Here is a 21563-nt window from a genome sequence, read left to right as displayed (position 1 = left end):
CCATATGAAAGGGTGGGCATTAGTTGCAATCCAGGGCTAGATATAATTTTGCGTAAGAACGAAGGAGTGGAATGGAATATTGATCAACACATATACTCCCGGGGTAGCTATAGAGATATATCATACAATTCTGAGCATATGAGGCTTCTGAAGAAAACGCGCACTCCTTTTTGCTATCAAAACCTCAAAAATATGTTGATGAGGCATGAAATAACTTAATACTCTAATTAGTTCATTTTTGAAGCCGGTCGTAATAAGCCCATTGTCAAAAATAAATGGTTGCCTATCGGAAATTTAATATGAGCGCCTACTACCTGCAAATTGAATGCACGAATATTAAAATTAACATTATTAAAAAAGAGAATCCTCAATTCGTCCTCTAAATGTGTTGTCAACTATCGCGCATTTAAATGGATTTACAACAGTCGCCACTCGCGTCACTCACGGACAGATTGATCCGCGGCTCACGGAGAAATACGGTAAAATTAACCAAATTTATAGACATGATGACGTGATTTATCAAAATCATAAACGCTCAATTCTATTCCTAGTAATTGCAAACAATTTAAAGCCAAATATTGGAAAAAGGTGCATCGGATTGCAAAGGCAGATGCAGGATTTTTTTCTGAGGGGGAGGGGAGCACAAGGGCCGGACAGGCGAACGATCTTCTCATACTTGAGATAAAAAAAAAGGATACAAGAATAACAATACGAAATCTTCTTTTGACTTTAATATGTAAGTTATCAAAATAAAATTAAATCGAGGCTGCGCAATACACAAAACAAATGAGCGTAATAATAACCGTATTAAAAATGTTGTCTATTTTTTAAGCGTCTGGGGGTAGGGGGGTACGTGCCTCTGCCCCCCCTAAATCCGCCTATTTCGCATTGCACTCATCACCGCGCCGCGGAAGTAAAAAAAAACTGATTGAAATGCGGCCGAAGTGGCAAGAGATATCAGCCTTATACAGGATGGAATTGGGCCTCCTCTATACGGTCCCTTTAGTAGCATGCAAGCATCATAAAAGTAAACAAGAAATAGCATAATATAGATAATTATAACTTTCCTTCAATCAAAAATATGCTTGTCCGGAAGATTTATCATTTATACCACGCTTACTCGTAGAATTTGAACGACAATATATTCTGACCTCGTTACCACCCAGTAAATGGCTACAGATCATTCTGAAGAAACAAGTTGATATATAACCAAAATATTTAACTGGATTAGTAAAGACAATTATAAGAGCAACTTACCTATATATCTTCACAATCGGAAGCAAAACGTTTTCTGGGCGGAACTGGGTTTAAATAGGAGAACGAAGGGATGGTACTCCGTAATAAGGTAGTCTCATTCGTGCGATCGTGCCTAGGGGTCGTAAAGGAGAGAGCGGAGGCGTGAAGGGGTACCCCTAACTGTGACATATCTTCGCTCACCCTTCACCCAAAAGGGCAGTGGTCGGCGACAATGGGGAGTAGAAAAGGTGCCCCGAGGCACCAAAAAAAAATTAGACCACAGGACGTGAGGGACGACGAAGACACAGAGAGGAGGTTGCTGATGATTTATTCTCATTTTTCTGATTTCGATCTCATGACACACTCTAGAAAATAGAAGGATAAAACCTTTTTTGGGTCACTCTCATATTCAAATAGGCTCTAACCGGGTTTCATAACAAAGTTACATCATCAGGTGACTGATCAAGAATGCATTTTCTTTTATAACAAATCCGGTGCGACAGTAAGGACATCTAGCTATCGTAAAAGAACTTAAAAAATTAAATTAGCACATTTTCCATAATGCCTAAGTTTCACGTCGCTAAATTGTAGTTACATTGTCACATAATATATCGGAAAGTTTTTTTTTTGGGGGAAAGTTGGATAAAAAAATGGTGGGTAATCTACTGTGCACCAAAAGCTGCATTCACTCATTCGATGACTATCGAATGAAGGACAAACTTGTATAGATTATGGAAGATAACCCCATTACTAAGCCAGAGTTGTGAAGGTTTCACAAAAAAAGAGGTTGCAGGTACTTTTTCTCTCGACCATTTTGCTCCAAAAGAATTGTTTACCCCATTTGCGGTGGTCAGCTGTCCACGGAAGGAATGGGGAAAATTTCCTGCAGTAGAGATATTTCTACGAAGTATTCCACATGAATTCATATAAAAATATAAAGCTGAATTTAAGGTAGAAGGAAGGTACTCCTGGCTCGGGTCAAGGAAAGCATTCGTATATGTGAGTAGGTCTTTTATGGAGGCATTAAAGGCTGCTTTATAGAAACATAGATAATATTATGCAGGAAGAAAGTGCAAATCAAACACGTATAGATCAAATGAGTTTATTTCAACTTGATTATATCTACAGCACTTTATTATGGCAAGAAAAGCTTTTAAGGAAATGAATAAACTAAAACTATTAAAATGTCGCGTTTACTTCTTAGCCGTAAATATTAGTATCGGATAGAAATGGATACGGATAAGTAAACTACGAAAATTAAAATCATTGATTTTATCAATCTATACCCCTTGACATTAAATCGTTTTAAAGTCAACGCCAAATATTTTACTGATAATAAAATACAAAACAATGAACAGCCAAATTATCGTAAGTGTAAGGAGTATGTGAAGCGGTTTAAGTGGAGGTGAAGGTGGGTTCAATTCTCAAAACGTTATCAGAGTGGGAAGCGGGGTCCAGAGACTTGCCATAAATAGCATTTCCCAACTCTCAGAGTCGGGTCCACAATGGGGGATAGAATAACAACGAAATTTTTCTTATTTGCTTTAATAGTGATGAATACGATCAATGAATGATGGGAAACAAAGTAGAGATTTAAAAGAGGGGATGACTGTAAAGAGGAGGTATTACATGCTATGGACAAGTGGAGGGGAAGGGCAGAAAACAAGGTCCTGGGTGAGACACAAAAAAAAATTATGCAAAGCAAATAATGTATGGGAACAGTGTATTTGTTAAAATATTAGGCGATAGGAGTTGATTGGAGAGCGGCGTCAAACCAGTCTTCGGATTGATGGCTATTGGTGATGATGACGACAAACACCTTTTCAGCTTGGCTTCCCATTCCGTGGGCTCGGGTTCTAATCCCGGTGATTCAAATTTTCAGAGACTGCTTGATCTCTGTTTGAGTAATGTGTGGAGGACATTTCAATAGCAAAACTCCGTCCGTCGTATGGTATGTTAAGCCGTGGTCTTCTTGGCGCCTTTCGCTAAGATCAGGCTAATGCCGACGCCAGGTGTCACTCCACTCTTCCTTCCATACCCTTCCCTCATGGCGCAAATGACCTCTGATGTCGTTCGCCTCCTCTGAATACATCTACATCTATGTAACACCCCGCAAGCTGTGTAAAAGGTGTGTGGCAGGGGGTGTTAGGACACCAGCCGCTGACACACAAAAAGGAAGTGCTGTAAGGAAATTACGACTAGCATTTCTTAAAGTACTTATGGATCGGGGGAAAAACGAATTCCCGTATCTATCCGTTCGGCCAAACATCTCTCTTAATTTATCTCTTCTGTCGGACCTGGACATAGCGCGGTTCTAATATTAAGTTTTCCGTGTCGATCTTAAAGATATCCATTCTGAATTGTTCAAGCAATCTAAGTCTAGCGCGTAGCCTCTGAGTCTCAAGCGGCTCCCAGCCTTATTCGCTTAACATCTGGGTAACGCTGTCTGTGCGCCCGTAGCGGTTTGTACTAGCGGTTAATACCATACTAAATAGATGGTGTCCTTATACCACCGCCTCACGCCTATTGAGGTGGCTGTAGATGAGGTAGATTTAGGGATATCACTCTCCTGCCATCATGTGGTCTCTTCACCACTTGCACTTGCATCAGTTTTCTGCATCCGAAAACCTCTTCCCTCACCAAACAGACGATCCCGCGACTTCCCCTCGTATTCCTGTACGTGCATATACAGACTGTCCCACTGGTCGTGTGTCATTTTTGACCTCTAATTTTAGTAACATCGCATCGAGCAATATGCATGAAATATGGCACACTTACGGGGAAAGGTCCTAAGGTTTGTAGTGTGTAGGCAATATTTTAAAATTTTCATCTTTTGACCTCACATTGTGGGTCCAAACCAAGGATTTGAATATGCCTTACGGGGTTTCAATGTTAAAAAATCGAGATAGAAAAAAGTCTGAATTTCATTGACCAAGCTGTCAATTCTTAGGTTTTCGGTCACGAGAAAGTCGAAAATAACACTTTTATTTACGAAAATTCAACTAGTGACCCATTACGGTCATATTCAAGGTCATAGGGTTGGCAAAAAGGAAAGTATACCAAGAAAGGTGTCGATCCATGGGTTTTCGTGAGTGCTCAAGTCAATGGTATTGTCCTTATACCCACATTATCCACTAATTAACCTCCAAGGTCAATACGAAGGTCCTATAGTATTGTCCTATATGACCTCAACTGTCGATCACCTCCTCCAATTACCATGCCATACTATTTCAGCTATTCTACCACCTGGATAGAAATGCGAATTTAAAGGCAATACCCAGAACATATAAGCTACGTTTGTGGGCGTTCGTTAATAAAATACATAAGCATAAATAAATATAATGTAATACTTTTAAATATGAATGAAAATTAATATTATCTTTGTTTCTCGGACCAGTCTGCTTAAAGGCCGCTTTACACGGGGCATGTGCTAGCACAATCTGGCGTGCGTAAGAAGACGCAGTCAAACTTACGTCGTGTAAAGCGGTTAGTTACTAGAACATATGCGAGAGTGCGTGGACGTGAGATGGCAAAATAGCCCCCAGTTCTAATTTCATTCGCCCAATCGCGCAATTCCATGCCATAATGAGAAGAGAATGCAGTTCTAACCTGCGAAATTACATTACCGTGTAAAACGTCCTTAAAAGAAGACGATGGGAGAAGGTTCAGGTGAAGAGTCCTTCATGCAACTTTATCCCTCCAGGAAGTCTAAGTCTGTCCTCACGCACATATGTTTTCCCGCACTTATTTTACGGGACCCTGGTGATGCCAGTCTGAACCCTTTCCCTTGCCATCCGCCCACTCCCCTGCAATGGGGACGCTACCCTTTTTATGAACTCTGCCAAGCGTGCAAGAAGAACAGCCGTACCCTTTATAGAGGAGGGGGTGTGCTCCTAGGACCGCAGTTGGCCTCACGCACTGCGACCCACACGAAGTACACATTTGAATCCAAGGGAAACCCTTTCTGTATGCTGCAGAAGTCCACACTAGAGAAATATCACGCATGACTAAGTAAAAAGACATCGCAGAGAAGGTAGGATGAATGGAAAATACCATCAAGCACATACCTCATGCATACCCGTGATAAAATAATGTTCAGTTCAGCCATTTTGTAAAATTTGCTGTACTGTGCTTCATGGTAAATAGATAGATGCCACCAGATGTGCAAGAATTGCCATGAGAAAAAATTCCCCTGGACCGGGAATCGAACCACGGACCTTTGGCTTTCCGGGTCACTGCGCAGACCACTACGCTATCTAGGTTCTTTAATTCCCATGGCAATTATACCGAGGCTGATGGAATTAGGTGATAGGCCCTCGCGGTCCATGGCAACGCGAGGGAGAAAGGACTTCCAAGAAGCCACAACCGGTTGAGAGCCTCAAACCTGCGCTAAAGTCACGCAAAGCGGTATTTGTAATATTTCTAACCCTGCCACATGACGGCGGTGAAAGATATTTTGAAATGTGAATAAGTCACCTGTAAGTTTTTACAAATAACTGGTAATGCCTTATTCTTCTAATGCAAAATACAAATGAATATAAGCAGTCCATATTCTGAAACATACCAATTTTCTCACGTTAATACTTTACAATACTAGTCCATGAAACGAGGAAGCCTTGTGAGATTCTGCTAAGCAACGAATATTATTAGCAAAGATCCAGAGAAATAAACACAGTAGCCATCTTTATCCTGATACATGATGAGAGGAAAAACAGAAAAATAAATATTACCAAGTGTATTAGTAATCGCTCAAATTACCATCGCAAAGATGCATCAGTTGGTGAGACTTCAGAAGAATATACCTGAATAAATATGTTGCTCTTGATTTTGAGTTCCAATTAAAGTCTGAAAACAATACAACACCCCGCTTTCAATGATTTGCGTAAGTAATCTAAAGTGTAAGACATTTTTACCAACACTAAAGTTTCCTTATGATATTGTTTGACTCTCAACCGACTTTTGCTGTTTAATTGAGGTATGAGCGAAGTATAAGAAAACTAGAGCTAACAGAGCAAGCACGGCAAGATCAAATACAACTATGCAAGTATAAAAATACCAGCATTAGAGCTTTCCGTTCAGAAAAGGTGTCACTTCTGTCTCCATATTACTAAAAATGCAAAATTCGCTCTGACTTAATATTAAAATCCATTAGCGAAATAGATCTAGCTTTGAAGTGCTTCCGTACGAAATGGGATACTGAGCGACTTCCTGCGGTTGCGCCAGTGATTCTGATTTAACGAAGGAAGGCAACGACTGATGAAATTTGCTGGAATTTCTCCGCTGATCCCTCGATACACGTTGAGGGAGAGTTCTGTCACATATCTGTCGCTGTCATAAAACCGATGTGAACCGGGCCAGAAAAAATACGCCGAGCATAACTCTCAATGAGGCTTTACACCTTTTAATATGCTTCCCTGAAGGATAGTGTGTAAAGTTCGTGAAGGATCGCATTACCTTCTGCAAACAAATTATGAAATCGTAGATCATTATCGATAAATAAATTTGAAATTAGTATACGCGATGAAGGTTCGCTCAGAGAGGGACGCTGCACTGTGGGCTGAACGCGAAAAAAGCTGGCCAAATATCAAAATATCGATTTTTTCATTTTGAACAGGAAATAGAAGGTATATAACCATTTTATAATATCCAGGGAATGTAAAACTTAGGTTAATTTTTTCAAAATAATTTGTACAATTTTCATAGCTGTCCAAAAATTAATCAAAATCTATGAAATCTTGACTGCGCATTTTTTACGAAAGTGTTCATTGTTTGTGCAATGCAATCAAATACAATTCATAATTCGGAATTTTTAGGATAATTTTTGATAGTAATATTGCTTTAATAAATTAAAAGTGAACTTTTCTTACCGTCAATTATTGTTTATTAACTTTATGATTTATTTAAAATTTCACCGTTTATCGTTTATTTTTTAATTAATACCGGGATGAAAGTAGTCACCACCGCTTGCCAATTCTGAGATATTTACACCATGAATTAGAATAAAGTCTATACTATTAGACGGAAAAGAAAAATCTTGAACCAAATTATAAGCCGTGGGTGGGTGTTGAGCATCTCGGCAGGATGGAGATAAGGAGAGTCTCAAGTTGAAAGTTCAGACGGATGTGAAGGCGGGTGGTGGAATAGCACACCGTGCACCTTCTTCCATTTCGCTCTTTGCCCTCCATTAAGAGGCCTGCTAATGCGCTCTCGCCTTTTCTCTTTCCAACTGAGACAGCCACGCTACCATGAATTCTCAAACTCACATACACCACTCACTCCACTACAACTATAATGAGTGCAATAACTAGATAGTATATCAGAGGAACTGATGCGATTTAGGCTTTAGGGATACACGTAACGGCCAATAGATTAATTAAAAATAATCGGATAACACGGCTCTATCATATTTTTACACCGTCAAATATTTCTAGTGAGCAATGGAATCGGACATCCAGAGCGGGCTCGCATGGGGTACACTGAGGACCGGGAACCAAGTCGGAGACTTATACGCCAGCGCCATCCCAAGAGGGGAAGGATTGAGGAAGGAAAATAGGATAGGAGGCATCGCCGCGATGGTGACACTTCCAAGGAAGGGATAGGTTTGGAAGGAAGGGACGAGGAATCCCGAACCGTCACAAAGGCGGGCGGGTCCTACTACTAGCGAAACTATGATTAAATGTTTCCACAGAGAATTCCTATGAGGAAGAAAATTTCTACGATTTTTCGTAGACATTTCTAGCGAGTAGTGGAAAAGAGTGAGGGGGTCACGTCCCGCAACTGATAGGGTTTCACTAGTGCACATGAGGTCGACTATATGACATGCCCCTCCTTCGCAAGAGAAAGGGAACGCAGAAGAAAAAGAGACAGTCGATACGAGAGAATGAATAGCATTTAAGTAATACTAAATCTATAGGCCTAAACAGTTTTCGATAACACTAATGAAGAGTGGCATTTCACGAGTAGACGAATTATACATCTGGCCTAGAATCTACTTAACGTGCATTTACTGAATGAATTTGTTGAGGAGAAAATTCGAGGAATTGAGAGAATCTTAAAATCCTACTTTTCTTAAACTTAAGGGAATCTTAAAGGTTACTTCTCCAGAGCATCGCCTAAGCGCAAAGGGCTGAAGCAAGGAAAAACTGGACAATATCTCAAAATTTGATTTTTCGCGATGTGGTAGGCAAAGAGGAAAATATGTTATCTCCAGATACTCAAATCATGAAAATACGAAACATGATGAAATTGTCTTGTGTAAATATTACAGAGGTAAACCAGCCCCCATTTGGCTCTCTAGGCGAGGACTACTTGAGAGTGTACATCGGTCAAATGTGATAAAATACAGATAATAAGAACATGATACGTAAGATCACTTAAGAGCTACGGATTTTAGATAACTTGAAGAAGGGGATCCGAAAACTGAACCTTGACTAGCAAGGAGCTAGTGAAATGAAATGGCCTGAATGGAAGGCTATAGGAGTGGAACCTATAGGTCATGCACATGTGATCTCTGAACGCTAATTCTGCAGTTTGGTTAATTTTGTAAAAATGCGCCGGAATCTGTGTGAAAAGTTACTTGCAGTACAGTGAAAGATTAGTTAAAGCGGTACAGATTAACACTAAACCAGTAAATGTCGTTGTGGTACAGATGCCAACGACGGAGTATGGAGATGAACACGCAGAAGACGTCTACGAGGATATAACGGATGTAAAGAAGCATGTAAGAGGGGAAGAGAACCTAATAATTTTTGGACATTAGAACGCTGTCATTGAAAATGTTCAAGATGGAAGATAAACCTCACAATATGGGTCAGGTAAACGAAGTGAAAGAGAAGAAAGATGACGAATTTTGCACGCATCACAGGCAAAAGGATGCTAACATATTATTAAAAAATCCCAAGCAGAGAAAATACACATTGAAAACACCAGGAGACCCAATAGGATTCCAAAATCGACTAAATTCTAGACATAGAAAAATTCAGGAACAAAGTAAAGGACTATAAAAGCTATCTCTTGGCAGATATCGAGAGTGATCATAATTTGGTGATAATGGAATGACACCTAAAGTTAATAACTTATCCTCCTATATACCCTGCAAAGATATAACATATGGGTGGGCGCAGTGAAGCAAAATTATGTCATATGGGCATAAAAGAATTTTATTCGGTCCTCATTTTTAGTATTAAGATGCATAAAAATATAAACAATATAAGCATTAAAAAGCGGATTTTGTCCAGCGCTGCATATCAGAAAAATATTTGAAACAACGATTACACACGAAATTAAAACTTTCATTTGAAAATAGCAGACCAAGGGAACAGAAATAGAGAGCATTACGGCAGCAAATGGAAAAGAATGCAGCGTTCAAGATTTGTTGTTATAACTTACACATCAATGAGTAAAATCTAGCAAAGCACGGTGAGAAATTAAGATAATAGATGTATTTACCATTATTAATCAGAAAACAAGTAACTTCTGGCTAACTTTGAAATATAATAACAAAAAATGACGCAGCGCCGCTACGGCGCCGTAAATCCAACGACGTAGCTAAATTTGTAAATCCATATGAGGGTTAAAGAAACTGAGGAAAACTGTGAAGAACATAAAGCGGGGAGGATAGCGAGATAGAGTAATATCTTACTTAGCCGTTATTGTGTCAGTAAAATAAAGTATCAAGTCAAACCAGCTGGTTTTCCGAACCAAATCTTGATTACAGCCGCCGCCTTAGGCTTGTAAAAATCGTATTAAAAAATATAGATGACAAATATCAGCGGCATCATTAGCATATAATTGAAACTGCAGGTCATATAACTATGATCTGGAGCAGGTATCACATCTTAAGATTTGTAATAATAACCTGAATAATAGCCGGAACGCCGCGCAGGAGAAAAATGCAATTGTTATAATTTTTCTTAGAATACATTAATGAGTTTCCACTTAAATTTTATTTTTGGAATGGTAAATTTTATGTGTAGGCATTATAAATTAAAAATTTGAGCAAATTCCAAGATGGAGAATATGGGAAAAGTTCATATACAATTTTTTAAACGTTTAATTATAACAATAACAGGGAAGGCCACTTCATGAATTTTTATATGCATAATAATTTTTCTTTAAATCCAACTATGAGTCTCCACTAAAATTTTATTTTTTGAATAGTAAGTTATAACTTAACAAACCCTCTCGAGCAAAACCTTGGATTTTAAAAAGTCTATAAATCATGGTTCTACGACAATACGGTGGTGAAATAGAGGAAATTTTATGAATCAAGGCACTTTTTTGTGTAAAAACGCGGAAAAGCTTAAATGCGTATAAAAAAGGCACAAAAATCGAATGTCGCTCGGAAAAAAAGCAGAGGACAGAAGGAATGTATTTGAACGCTTGAAAGAATTCCGAGCATTTCCAACGTTTCCTTTCCAATTGCATAACCAAATTATATTTTTATCTCTGCACATATCTCGGCGAGCAAAGATTCGTGATAGATTCCTTCTTCGATATTCGCAATCCAATAGCATTCCCTCAGCAGGACTTCTCTCGCCTTTTTAATGTCCATCTGATTCCCCTTCACATTCGCAAGACTCTAGGGAGTGCGGTATATAATGGCTACATCTCAAACTTTACGTTGCTTGCGGAGGTTAAATATCTGTCATTGAATAAACAGACTTGAAGGAAAGCAATGAAAAAGCATTTACAATGTCAAATTTTAATTAAAAAATGCATATACATTTACCGCTTTTTTATCGAAAAAATCTTTTTACTCTGATATTAAATCATATATATGAAATAATTGTATTATAGGAAAGGTTTTTTATCACACCATTCAAAAGGCTATAGTAAAAATAATTGTGTCTTGCGATAGGAACAATTTCAGCAATTACACTGGTTCGAAATTGTAGTTATCAGACAAAAAATTATGAAAAATCATGTTTCCTATTTCGTAAGATTTTCGATTTTAAAGGCCTGTTTACACGATACATTAACAAGTACGAGTTAATGTACGTTTGCGTGAATGATTTTTGTGGACCGGAACGAAACATGTACGAATGCATGAACCAAATTAAAACAGGTTTTATTTTCTGTGCACGCATTCGCAGAAGTTGGGCGGTTACACGGTGCATTTTGGCGTTCATTCTCGCGTTTATACATTTAGACATTAACATTAACAGTACGTGTTAATGTACCGTGTAAACAGGCCTTAAGAAGATCGTCAAGGTATTCCGATATTTCCCTGGCTCTAGAAAATTATTGTCTTATAAGAACATGATACCTTGTTTAACGAGAAAGGTGGCCTTCTTATCACCGGTTCCGGGTGACCGAAACGTAGTCTTCGCCAATTCTCCCACCATCTTCACAGTCGTATCAGAAGAGTCCTCCCTTTATACCACTTTCGCTTCACACTGAGAGCATTTGCGGCCATTCCTCCTGGAGCATAGTTCAATTACAACGAGTCGTATATCACGATCATGTGGCAGCCATTTATTCCACACCCAAGCATTATTTGACGCTCTAACTGCCAAGCAACTCCAGCCGACATTCCTCGCGCTGAAATAGCAATCTTCGTCCCAAAACTCTAACGAATTTAGTTTTTTATTCAATGGGCAAAGCTTCTCCCAGCCTCAGTCCTGCAACACATAATGCTAAAAATTTGCTGGAAACGTCTAAGGTCAGAAAATGGACGTTTATTCTTTTAAAAAAAGGTCCTGGTCATTAATCGCTTCACTAATCAGCTACCGAAAAAAGATAAATTGATTGGTTTTAGCAGACGTAGATCGAACTCAATTATTTCAGTCAAAATAGTGATAACGATCCAAATGGAAAAAAATTAACTATTTATTTCGTAATTCCGTAAAAAAATATTACTCCTGAATCTATTTATCACATATTTTCGAACGAAGTATAATTTCAAGTGCCTTCAGACTAAAGAACATTGTGCTAAGCAAAAGTGTTAGAATATTGGATTGCTGTCTCTAATCCTTAGGATAAAAAGTCCACAGAAAAGTTACAGTTAATTTAAGAAAAAACATCCAAAGGAATAAGAGACACATTACTTTAATGGCAGCTTCGGAACGAACTCTTTTTAATATAAGCTCCTTTTTATTCCTCATTACATAGAGTGAAACCTTATGAATGGCATTTCATTGAAATCGCATTTGGTAATAAGTTTGTCAATAAAAGGGGTCAACACTTAATAAAGAATGGAAATCGTCATAATTTTTTTCGTTACTCATCAATGGAACTAATGTAAAATTTATTAGGAAGTTGGAAAAAACTGGAATTACAGTCCAGATATATTCTTCAAGCGGAATACTCATTACTAATAATGCACCTCACAAGATAGCTGAAATGAGATTTACTCTCCATTAACCTCATAGTTTAACATCTAGAGAGTTAACTATGACAGTGATACGATAGAGATAAATTAGGATTGAAAAACACTTTTATTAAAACGATGGAGGTAACTTAGCCTATAGAGTAAAGTGTAGCTTTCCTTGTTATTCTGTTAAGCACTATGCTCCTCACCATGATTAATCTATTAAATGAAGAAAATGCATTTTGTAACAGAGCAGTGCTAGCAAAGCTTATCTATTCTTCACCATAGAATTATCCCTGCAAACTTTCCTTTTCTCCAGTGTCTTTCAGTCCACATGAGGCCTCCGTCGTGAAGAGATCGATTTGAAAGCGCGGAATTCGATGCCCGTCCACCGGCGAAAACTGCTTCCTCTGTTCCCTGAATACGAATCACCGGATTACGATCAAAATGGCACCCTTGACTGAAAGCACGCGGACAAGGTCGGGCGGGCAATAGGCAACTGAAGGAGCGTGGATTATTGAGAGGAGGGCGTAGGATGAAGTGTTCGGTTGCCGGTCAGAAAAAAATGTTTCTGGCAGCGATGAAAGAAAGAATTTGCAGGATTAGAAGTGAAGCTATGAAGAGAATGAACCGAAAAGAGCGGAGTAGGCGGTTGGAGATAAAAATGAAATAAAAGAACGCGACATAGCGCAGCTATTCTTTGCCGGAGGAGAAAAGCGAGTCCTTTTCAGAATTCTGAAGGGTTTATCCGACGCCTACCTCTTCTCCATAGACGAAAAGATTTGCACTTTAAGCTTGCGACGTGTTCACATGCTGCTCACGTATTTCCGAACCTCATAGCCCACGAGCCTACTCCCCGAATTGACCGAGGCAATACATTGTAAGCGGAAAATCGTAACAAGAGATTAGGGAGGAGAATGTATTATGTCCACTAAGATTTTTGTTTAGTAAATTCACAATGTAGAGGGTAAAAGGGTCACAAACCTATGTAACCAGCCAAACATATTGAACGTGATGGAAAATTGGGAAGTTTCAATAAAAGTATTTATTATTTTAATCTACTTTTTCAGCAATTTAACCATGGGTTCAAAGAGGAGATTAGACCTCAATAAGAGACCTCAAAGAGATAGATAGTCAAAGTGGTGGGCACTTCCACTGCAAACGGAAATAATTTATGCATCTTGCCTATGCTCTCTAGAGTAATTTAAAGAAAGAAGGCATCCCATTTCAGAAGTGCTCTCCTGATACATGGGTCGCAACTACTTCAACGGTCAAAATTTCATCCCTCTCTTGAGCCCTCATTTCTTCTCCCAAATGCTCGCTTTGGGTTCACGTTACCCAAAACTATTTATATAATTCTCCAATTTCAAATTCAGGTAGTTATGAGGCTTCATTTCTTATTTTTTTAGAGGATATTTTTATATTTTTTTTTTTCAAAGACGTTTCAATACTCCTCAAGTAGCTAGGGAGTTATTTCTGTATATGTTGCCGGCTACGCTACATTTTGATGCAGAAAAAACTTATAGGCGGCAAAATAATAGGAAAAACAAAAAATATATGCATTAAATATTCCCCAATTTAATGCATACATTTTAAGATGAAGAGATGACTCCCATGTGAGCGAGTAAGATTAAGATGAAGAGCCCGCACGTGAGGGCTCCCATGCGACAATCAGAAATACTTAATTAGTACATTTCCTTCAAAAGGTCTATCCTCCCTACACTTATTTGGGGCAGGAAAGTATCCAATTTACCTAGCACTCCCTCGAGAGAAGAATCCTGACTGCTTCGGAGTCCAAAATTCCACTGCTATCCTGACCCTTCTCTTCCCTCCCAAATGCATCCGCCCCGCAGCTGCGCGTGGGACGATCACGGTAAAATACAGGCCGTCCGCATTTCCGCGTCGGTTCATTCCCCAGTCGCACGGGGATTGCCCGTATCCCCGGGAGCTTCTTCGCTGTCTCTCCCTTGAGTGTACGAGGGGGAGAGTTGAGTGCACTTTGACAACAAGGGGTGAAGAGAGAGCCGCTTTAATTCGACAAGGTATGAAACCCATAACCCTTCTTCCTCATCTCATCCCTTGCTTGAGCGGGTGAAAAAAAACAGGGAAATGAAATCACGAAAGCTCTCGAGAAATGGGTCAACCAAAAGAAGGGAGGAAAAAAAAATGCCTACTTCATGTTTATGTTATTTTCTCTGGTCAGCCAAGCTCTGTCCTCACGCTAAACGCTGTAAAAAACTAGTAAATTTCGCATAATGATTTTAATGTCAACCACCTTCGTCACAGTGTGACATCATGAGGTACATAAACAGGATACGAGAAGAGTGATCAGAATATTTAATTACAGGATAGATACAGAAGATACAGGTACTCTACCTGTATCCTGTATTTGAACTTTACGATGTCGCAGAGTGACGAAGCTGATCGATATTAAAATCAATCATGTGAAATTTACAAGGTTTACTAGATTCACCAATTTGATATATTAAAGAGCGCAGTTTAAAATTATTGTTCCAGTGCACAATGAAAGTGGACTCTTTGAGACGTGATTTTAATAGGTACGCAATCACAAACAAGGTTGTATTTCCGTGAATAAAATTCAAAGGTTACAAACGAGTCGAGCATCCTTTCCCTCTTAAAATCGACTCGGAGCACACCGCCCCTAAGTCTCTCACTTCGGCTCCTTGGCCTTGCTAGAGCCCGGTGGCGGCGCTACCCATCACGGTCACTACCCCACCCATCGTCAGTGGAGCACAAGCGAAGGTCTACGTCTTCATCTAAAAAATACCCTGCGAGCCACCTCTAGGGTATTTGGCAAGGTGTGATCAAACACTAGCATGCAACTGGACTCCCTCATTCACACCACACGGTCCAAAAAACGTCAGGCATACTAATAAATTATACTACCGCACGCTTTTAGAATATTAATAAAATTCAGAAGCATGCAATAAGTTTTAAGCTAGTAGGCTGCACTACAAGTCATCTTATATATGTTTAAGTTCTAACGCTACCGTTATAATCTCTTATTGACCGTGGAAAAATTGACATTCTGAATCTGTATGTGCTACAGCCGTTCTCTCTTATCTTATTTAATTGATATGGTCTAAGCATTTATCAAGCAGAAAACCACGTTAAAATTATACATTCATACTATGAGGAACTTCAACGCATTGTGGGAAGAATACAGCTTCCCTAATTTGACAATGATAACACTCAACAAGCCTAATTGAAAGAGTGAGATGTCATAGAATTAGCTTTATATCAGACTGAAATCTTCAGAATTTGACATGCTTTATCTTTAATGTCCGGGTCAAAGTACTTTTTGCCTAGCTTTATGAATTGTGAGAATTTACAGCAATTTTAAATCTCTGTTAATTGAAGAAAAATGCATACTTCCGAGAGTTATTCAATTCAATATAGAGAAAATAAGGTACCATGCGGAACAAAACGTTTAGTTAATTAATTTACACGAGTAATAGTTGAGAGGCATTGATGATAAGTGCTTGGCCGTGGTGTAATTTTATTGCATTTTGCGTGAGTAATCGATATACCAGATACGTACGCCTTGAATAAAGCCTTTCAAATCATAACTGTATCTCTAAACAACGCATTTTACTATCGTCTTTATCACTTAAGATGGTATCAGTTTTAACGAATAATTTTACCCCACGGCTAAGAGTGTGAGAGGTATTAAGATAAATTTATGATCCTCTTTTGCATTGACGTTCTCAGTTGAACCACTACACAACTCGTAGGGTAAAAGAGGCAACATACAAATGATTAAAGATTCGCAAAAAAATGACTTTGTACGAAGTCACGCGCACAGATACCAAGTTATGTATACCATGGACGAAGTTCGCCGCGCAAAAATATTTGGATTAACGGGGATTCGAACTTGGAGCTCCCAATTGCCGATCAGGCATGTTAGCCACAATCAATTCATCTTCTCCGAGCAAACTTCATGTGCTTTACTTCATGCAGTGATTTGACGTTATAGCCGAAACGCGACAAAGTAGCATTTATTTCTTCGACAGTGGCTTAATAAACACGACTTCCGTCACGTGTGAAACAGCGTAAACGTCAACACCTTGTTCAGTAAAATCCATCCTGAAATTCGCGAAGATGGCTGGAAATGATTGATGTGGATAGTAAGATCATGTAGTATCATGCATGAATAATATACTCACACTCTACGTCGACGATGATTCTCTTGGATACAGAGGGCGGCACTCCGTTGGTGGCGATGCACAGGTACGCCCCCATCTCACTGCGGCCAATCCTCGTCATAGTGAGCTGGTCCCCATCGTACACGGTCACTGCAAATAAGAAACACCGCACCAAGTCAGGCATAGGCTGTAACGGTCAATAAAAGGACGTCTAAATGAGAATGTAACATATTCTGAAGCAAGTGATGAGCACTCCAGCTGCAGGAGAAGGAAAAAGCAAATATTAGGCATTCATTATTGACTTCTATGCCCTGGGAATATCTACCACCAGAAGTAAAGTTTTTTAATGCATTAATCTTATGATAAAAAAAACACTTTTAGTTAGAATTGAAGCTCTATGCAAATGGAAATGGAATTTAAAGCGTGTCTAGTCAGGATGAGGACGTTAGGATTTAAAAATAATGTTCACATTAGGGTGCAACCGAGATTTTGGTCATAAATTATAATTAGTGGGCCATTTTAGCTATGTGTGAAGGATGAAGCAAAGTAAAAGGTCACTATCAATCTTCACAGTATGAAAAACTCTGCCGCCGCACCAAACGAAATGCTAGCTTAATTTATTACTTTTGTAATAAATCAACTTTTGGGGCAGATTAAGTGTTACGCAAAATATTATTTGTGGAATCAATTGCTCTAAGTCAGGATGAAGGAGAAACGTTTCAAAAGCATTCATATTAAGAGAAAAAGCACCACAATCCAAGACTGCTTGATGAACTTGTAACGTGTAAGCTGCGGGAGAATGATACATACAAGGAAATAATTTTAACTGAACTTAAAAACCTTGAATGTTTATGCCACCATACAAATGGTTAATGAATTCAATATTTTTATAATAAAAATTTGGTGGTAAATTTAGGCGATATGATCGCTATGTAGCCCCGAAGGCTCTCAGCATTCGTAAAAGTTGAAATTTGGCCGTAATATTGGAAATAAAGCGTTCCTCAGGGTTTAGAGGACGCTCTAGCTTCAACATTACATGAAGCTACGAAAGATAAACATTGTTATGAACAGATTCAGTTTACTCATGGCATTAATTATAAGTATTGTTAGTTACAAAAAATAGGACTGAATAAAAGTAACCTGTATAGGCGTTGATTAATCTATGAATAACTTCTACCTATTCTTAATATATCAGACAATATTTGTAGGTACATTGCTGCAAGAAAGTGGTATTTCCGTTTATAATACGGATACTGAGTTACATCTTCCATATGCATTGGGACCCACCGAGATCAAATCCGACCTCAAATAGCCTACCATACTACCGGCCCACATGTTGTGCAATAACTCGACATGAATACCGATTTTTCATCCACAAAACCGGGAAACACGTTCAAGTACTGCGTGCTTGACGCTGAACCGTTTGATACAAAAATTCTGAAAAAGAGTAATCTTGAATTCACAAAAACGCCATTAAGCTAGAAATAACCAGCTATTTGAACGAAATCGGTGACCACCACCATGCAATTATTGACCTAATAGCCAAGCTGAATATAATGAATGCTCAAAGGTAAAAAAATCATGAAAAGACCAGATAGGACTCTCTGTATGGCATCCAACAGTAATTTGACCAGCTTTGAATAGAAAGTAAATATAAGTATTCATAAAACCTGTTTATCCCAGCCAAGCCAAGTAGACTAGGTTAAAGAAATTATCTAAATTTGGGTATCCCTGAAGCTACAATATATAACTCAAAGCACTTTAACGGCAAAAATAATGTAAATGAAGAGAATTTAGCGCCCAAATACTCGACCAAACTTCCCTCATTATGAAAAACTAATCCTTGAATGTCTAATTAGAATAATATTTTTCTTAATTTCGCTAGAACGTCATATAAATATATTCGCTATTAGTCATTAAGGCAGGTAAAAGGCAATAGGGTAGTTTACTTCATCAATGAAAACGAAAGGCATTGGTTGCATTTCGTTACCCACCATTTGTGTATTCATAATATACAAATTATTTGGTTTTAGCAATCCCAGTTTAGACGAATGTGTATGGTCAATATTAACCTCATTTAAAAATGGCCAGATTGGCGCCCATGCGCTGCCACTCCACGTGACGTCACATGGACCCAGATGCTATACGAGTAGTCAGGAGTTTTACATCGTCTGAGATTACCAATGCATGCATGAGGCACAGAGCTCAGGGAAACATTTCTAAATAATCACCTTTTAAAACTGCATGGTCGGAAAGTTTCCTTCGTTTGATAGGGTATAAATTATCCTTATTTAAGCCAAGCGCTACCTGCTAGCAGCCTGCATCCAAGCGGCGTTCACAGCCTCGCACCAAGGTGGCCTCACACGGCGGAAGATGGAACCAGAATGACGTCGCACGGGGTTTTCCCAGCATTAATACGTAGCCGTCGCGTTTTTGCGCGCTTGAAAATTTTAACTTTTCATTTAATCGCTAAAAATAGATATCGCAATTTAAAATCTAAAAGCGTGAAATACGTACTCCAGGAGTAATAATCTTTCGATTAAGGCAGTTAACAAAAACTGGAAACCACCCTGCTGTAGTCATTCATGTGCTAACTTCATAGGATATGCAATTTAAAGCCGTCATCTTCAATTGAACGAAAAAAAAACTTTTTACATGCCCTTATGGAATCGACGAAACAAAACAATTTTGTAAGTTTCATTTTTTCATAGTGCCCATCTCTCATTCTTTTTTACCCAGCGGAATGAAGCTTCAGTCGCCAGTGAGCCACATGTGGCTAACTTCCATAACATTTCCATAGGCTGCTTCCAGACGGGCGACCACTGCAGAATGAAACGCGTGATATTTCAACTACATCTTCGCAACGCGAAATCTCTCACAAGTCTGTTTGAAACGACTGAGAATTTATAACGAAGTGGATGGACTCTTCGAGAAGCTTACAAAAGTACACACGTACGAGGAATATAAAATACAAATCAATTCCAATTTAAATGGAATTAGTATCACTCGCCTTGTGTGGGATGTTCGGATCACATTACTAGATTATTCCTAAACATAACATACCAACATACTATCAGCGCAGTATAGATACAAAAACACAACATTTTCCATTTTTGGGCTTAACAAAATTCTTCATAAGCAATTGAAGCAGATGAGTGATAAAATACCCATTGATGACAGCAAGTTTATCCGAAAAAAAACTACATTAATTTAATATCTACATCGCATCAAGAAAACGTTTTCTTTTCAATACTAATTGAATAAAACTTCCTTTTTTCAATCGCTTTTGTTTTTCAAGGTGCCCTTCTCCAGATAACCCAGAGAGGATCATTGTCCTCTGAAGTGTATAACATGCATTTGGAATATAATATATGACTGATGAATGGTAATCTGATAGACAACCCACGAGCCAGCATTGGCAAACTGTTATCTATATTGTAACACCTAATTTTGAGATGTTTTCAGTTGGATTTTGATGTGACGATGGATAGGAGAAGGACAATGAAGCGGGCAATAATAAGCAGCAGAGGTGGAGTGGGGCGATTGTTGTTGACGGCGCGGGATGGAATGTAAGGGGAGTGGGATTGTAATAGTGGTGGCGTGCGGATGCGTTTTTTGCTCCCGAGTTTGTTTATACAGTGTAATAACAATATTTGCAAGTGCATTGAAGAGAAAATAAAAAAACGTTACAATATCCACTGCCGGAGTAAGTGACCAAAGTTGATAAAATGGTAGTCGAGGAGATTTATAATGTGACCGCGGAGGTGCGGACTTGAAATATAAGTGAATTCAATAGAGAAGAACCTCAATAAGTGACGCTGTAGCGTAATATAATTTTTGTTTTTTTTTCCCGGCGAACAATTGCAGTGAAGTTTTCTCGGGTTTCACACCGGGTCAGGTCCTCCATTTCTCCTTCCAACGTTTCGATGAACAACTCGCCCATCGTCTTCAGGGATTCAGGAATCTAATGATTGGATTTGCAGTGAAGTTTTCTCGGGTTTCACACCGGGTCAGGTCCTCCATTTCTCCTTCCAACGTTTCAATGAACAACTCGCCCATCGTCTTCAGGGATTCAGGAATCCAATGATAGGATTTGGATTCCTGAATCCCTGAAGACGATGGGCGAGTTGTTCATCGAAACGTTGGAAGGAGAAATGGAGGACCTAACCCGGTGTGAAACCCGGGAAAACTTCACTGCTGCTGTAGCGTAATATCGAACCGTGATTGGTCCTCTTACGTGGTTCCAGATACTTTATGGCAATGCAAATCCAATTCTTTTGGCGAAACTTCTCATCTCCACACGAGGTGCCTTCATCCCTACCGAATAACCAAGTCATCGTCACATCGCAGACGAAACTCCTCCCCTTTAAGCCATCTTTAAGGGAGCGGATTATAGGATCAATTCTATCCCTCACCTTGAAAACCTCTCACTCAAAGAAGGTAGCAACGCTTCCTTCATTTCGCAATTTTTTCATCGATTAATCTGAACCAAAACCATTTATACATTCCATTCTGAACCACACCACCCTCATCTCTTCCCCAGAGGTAATATAGCCACTTATCTCCGGAAACAAATAGTTACTCACGGTTCCCTTAAAAAATGTAAAGTTTGAAGATTAATAACGACTTACATATAAATGAAAAGGTAATTGTAAAAACAAAAGTTATTAAATTTCTTCCGTAGAAAAATTTATAACGTTTTAGAGAGCATTGAACTACCTATGTTAAAAATATTAACTACTTATCCACAACAAATACGGAGAAAAAAAATCGCAAAGTTTGCGTTGCGTTCACGCAACGTTGGGAAGAAATGGGTTAAACCCCTACCTGTGCCTTAAAAACCGATCTTT

The 21563-nt window shown here is 38.9% G+C and overlaps 1 protein-coding gene across 1 annotated transcript in view; it reads right to left on the bottom strand.

Moving 5' to 3' along the window:
• Positions 1-21563, bottom strand: part of LOC124165665 (lachesin-like) — a 327508-nt gene that overhangs the window by 34486 nt on the left and 271459 nt on the right. Inside the window, exon 5 of the mRNA XM_046543146.1 lies at positions 16735-16863. Within this exon, the coding sequence (XP_046399102.1) occupies positions 16735-16863 (129 nt within the window). The remainder of the gene's footprint in view (positions 1-16734; positions 16864-21563) is intronic.

This window comes from Ischnura elegans, chromosome 9 (genome assembly GCF_921293095.1).
Source record: "Ischnura elegans chromosome 9, ioIscEleg1.1, whole genome shotgun sequence".
NCBI lineage: Eukaryota > Metazoa > Arthropoda > Insecta > Odonata > Coenagrionidae > Ischnura > Ischnura elegans.
This window is presented reverse-complemented; position numbering and strand designations above follow the sequence as displayed.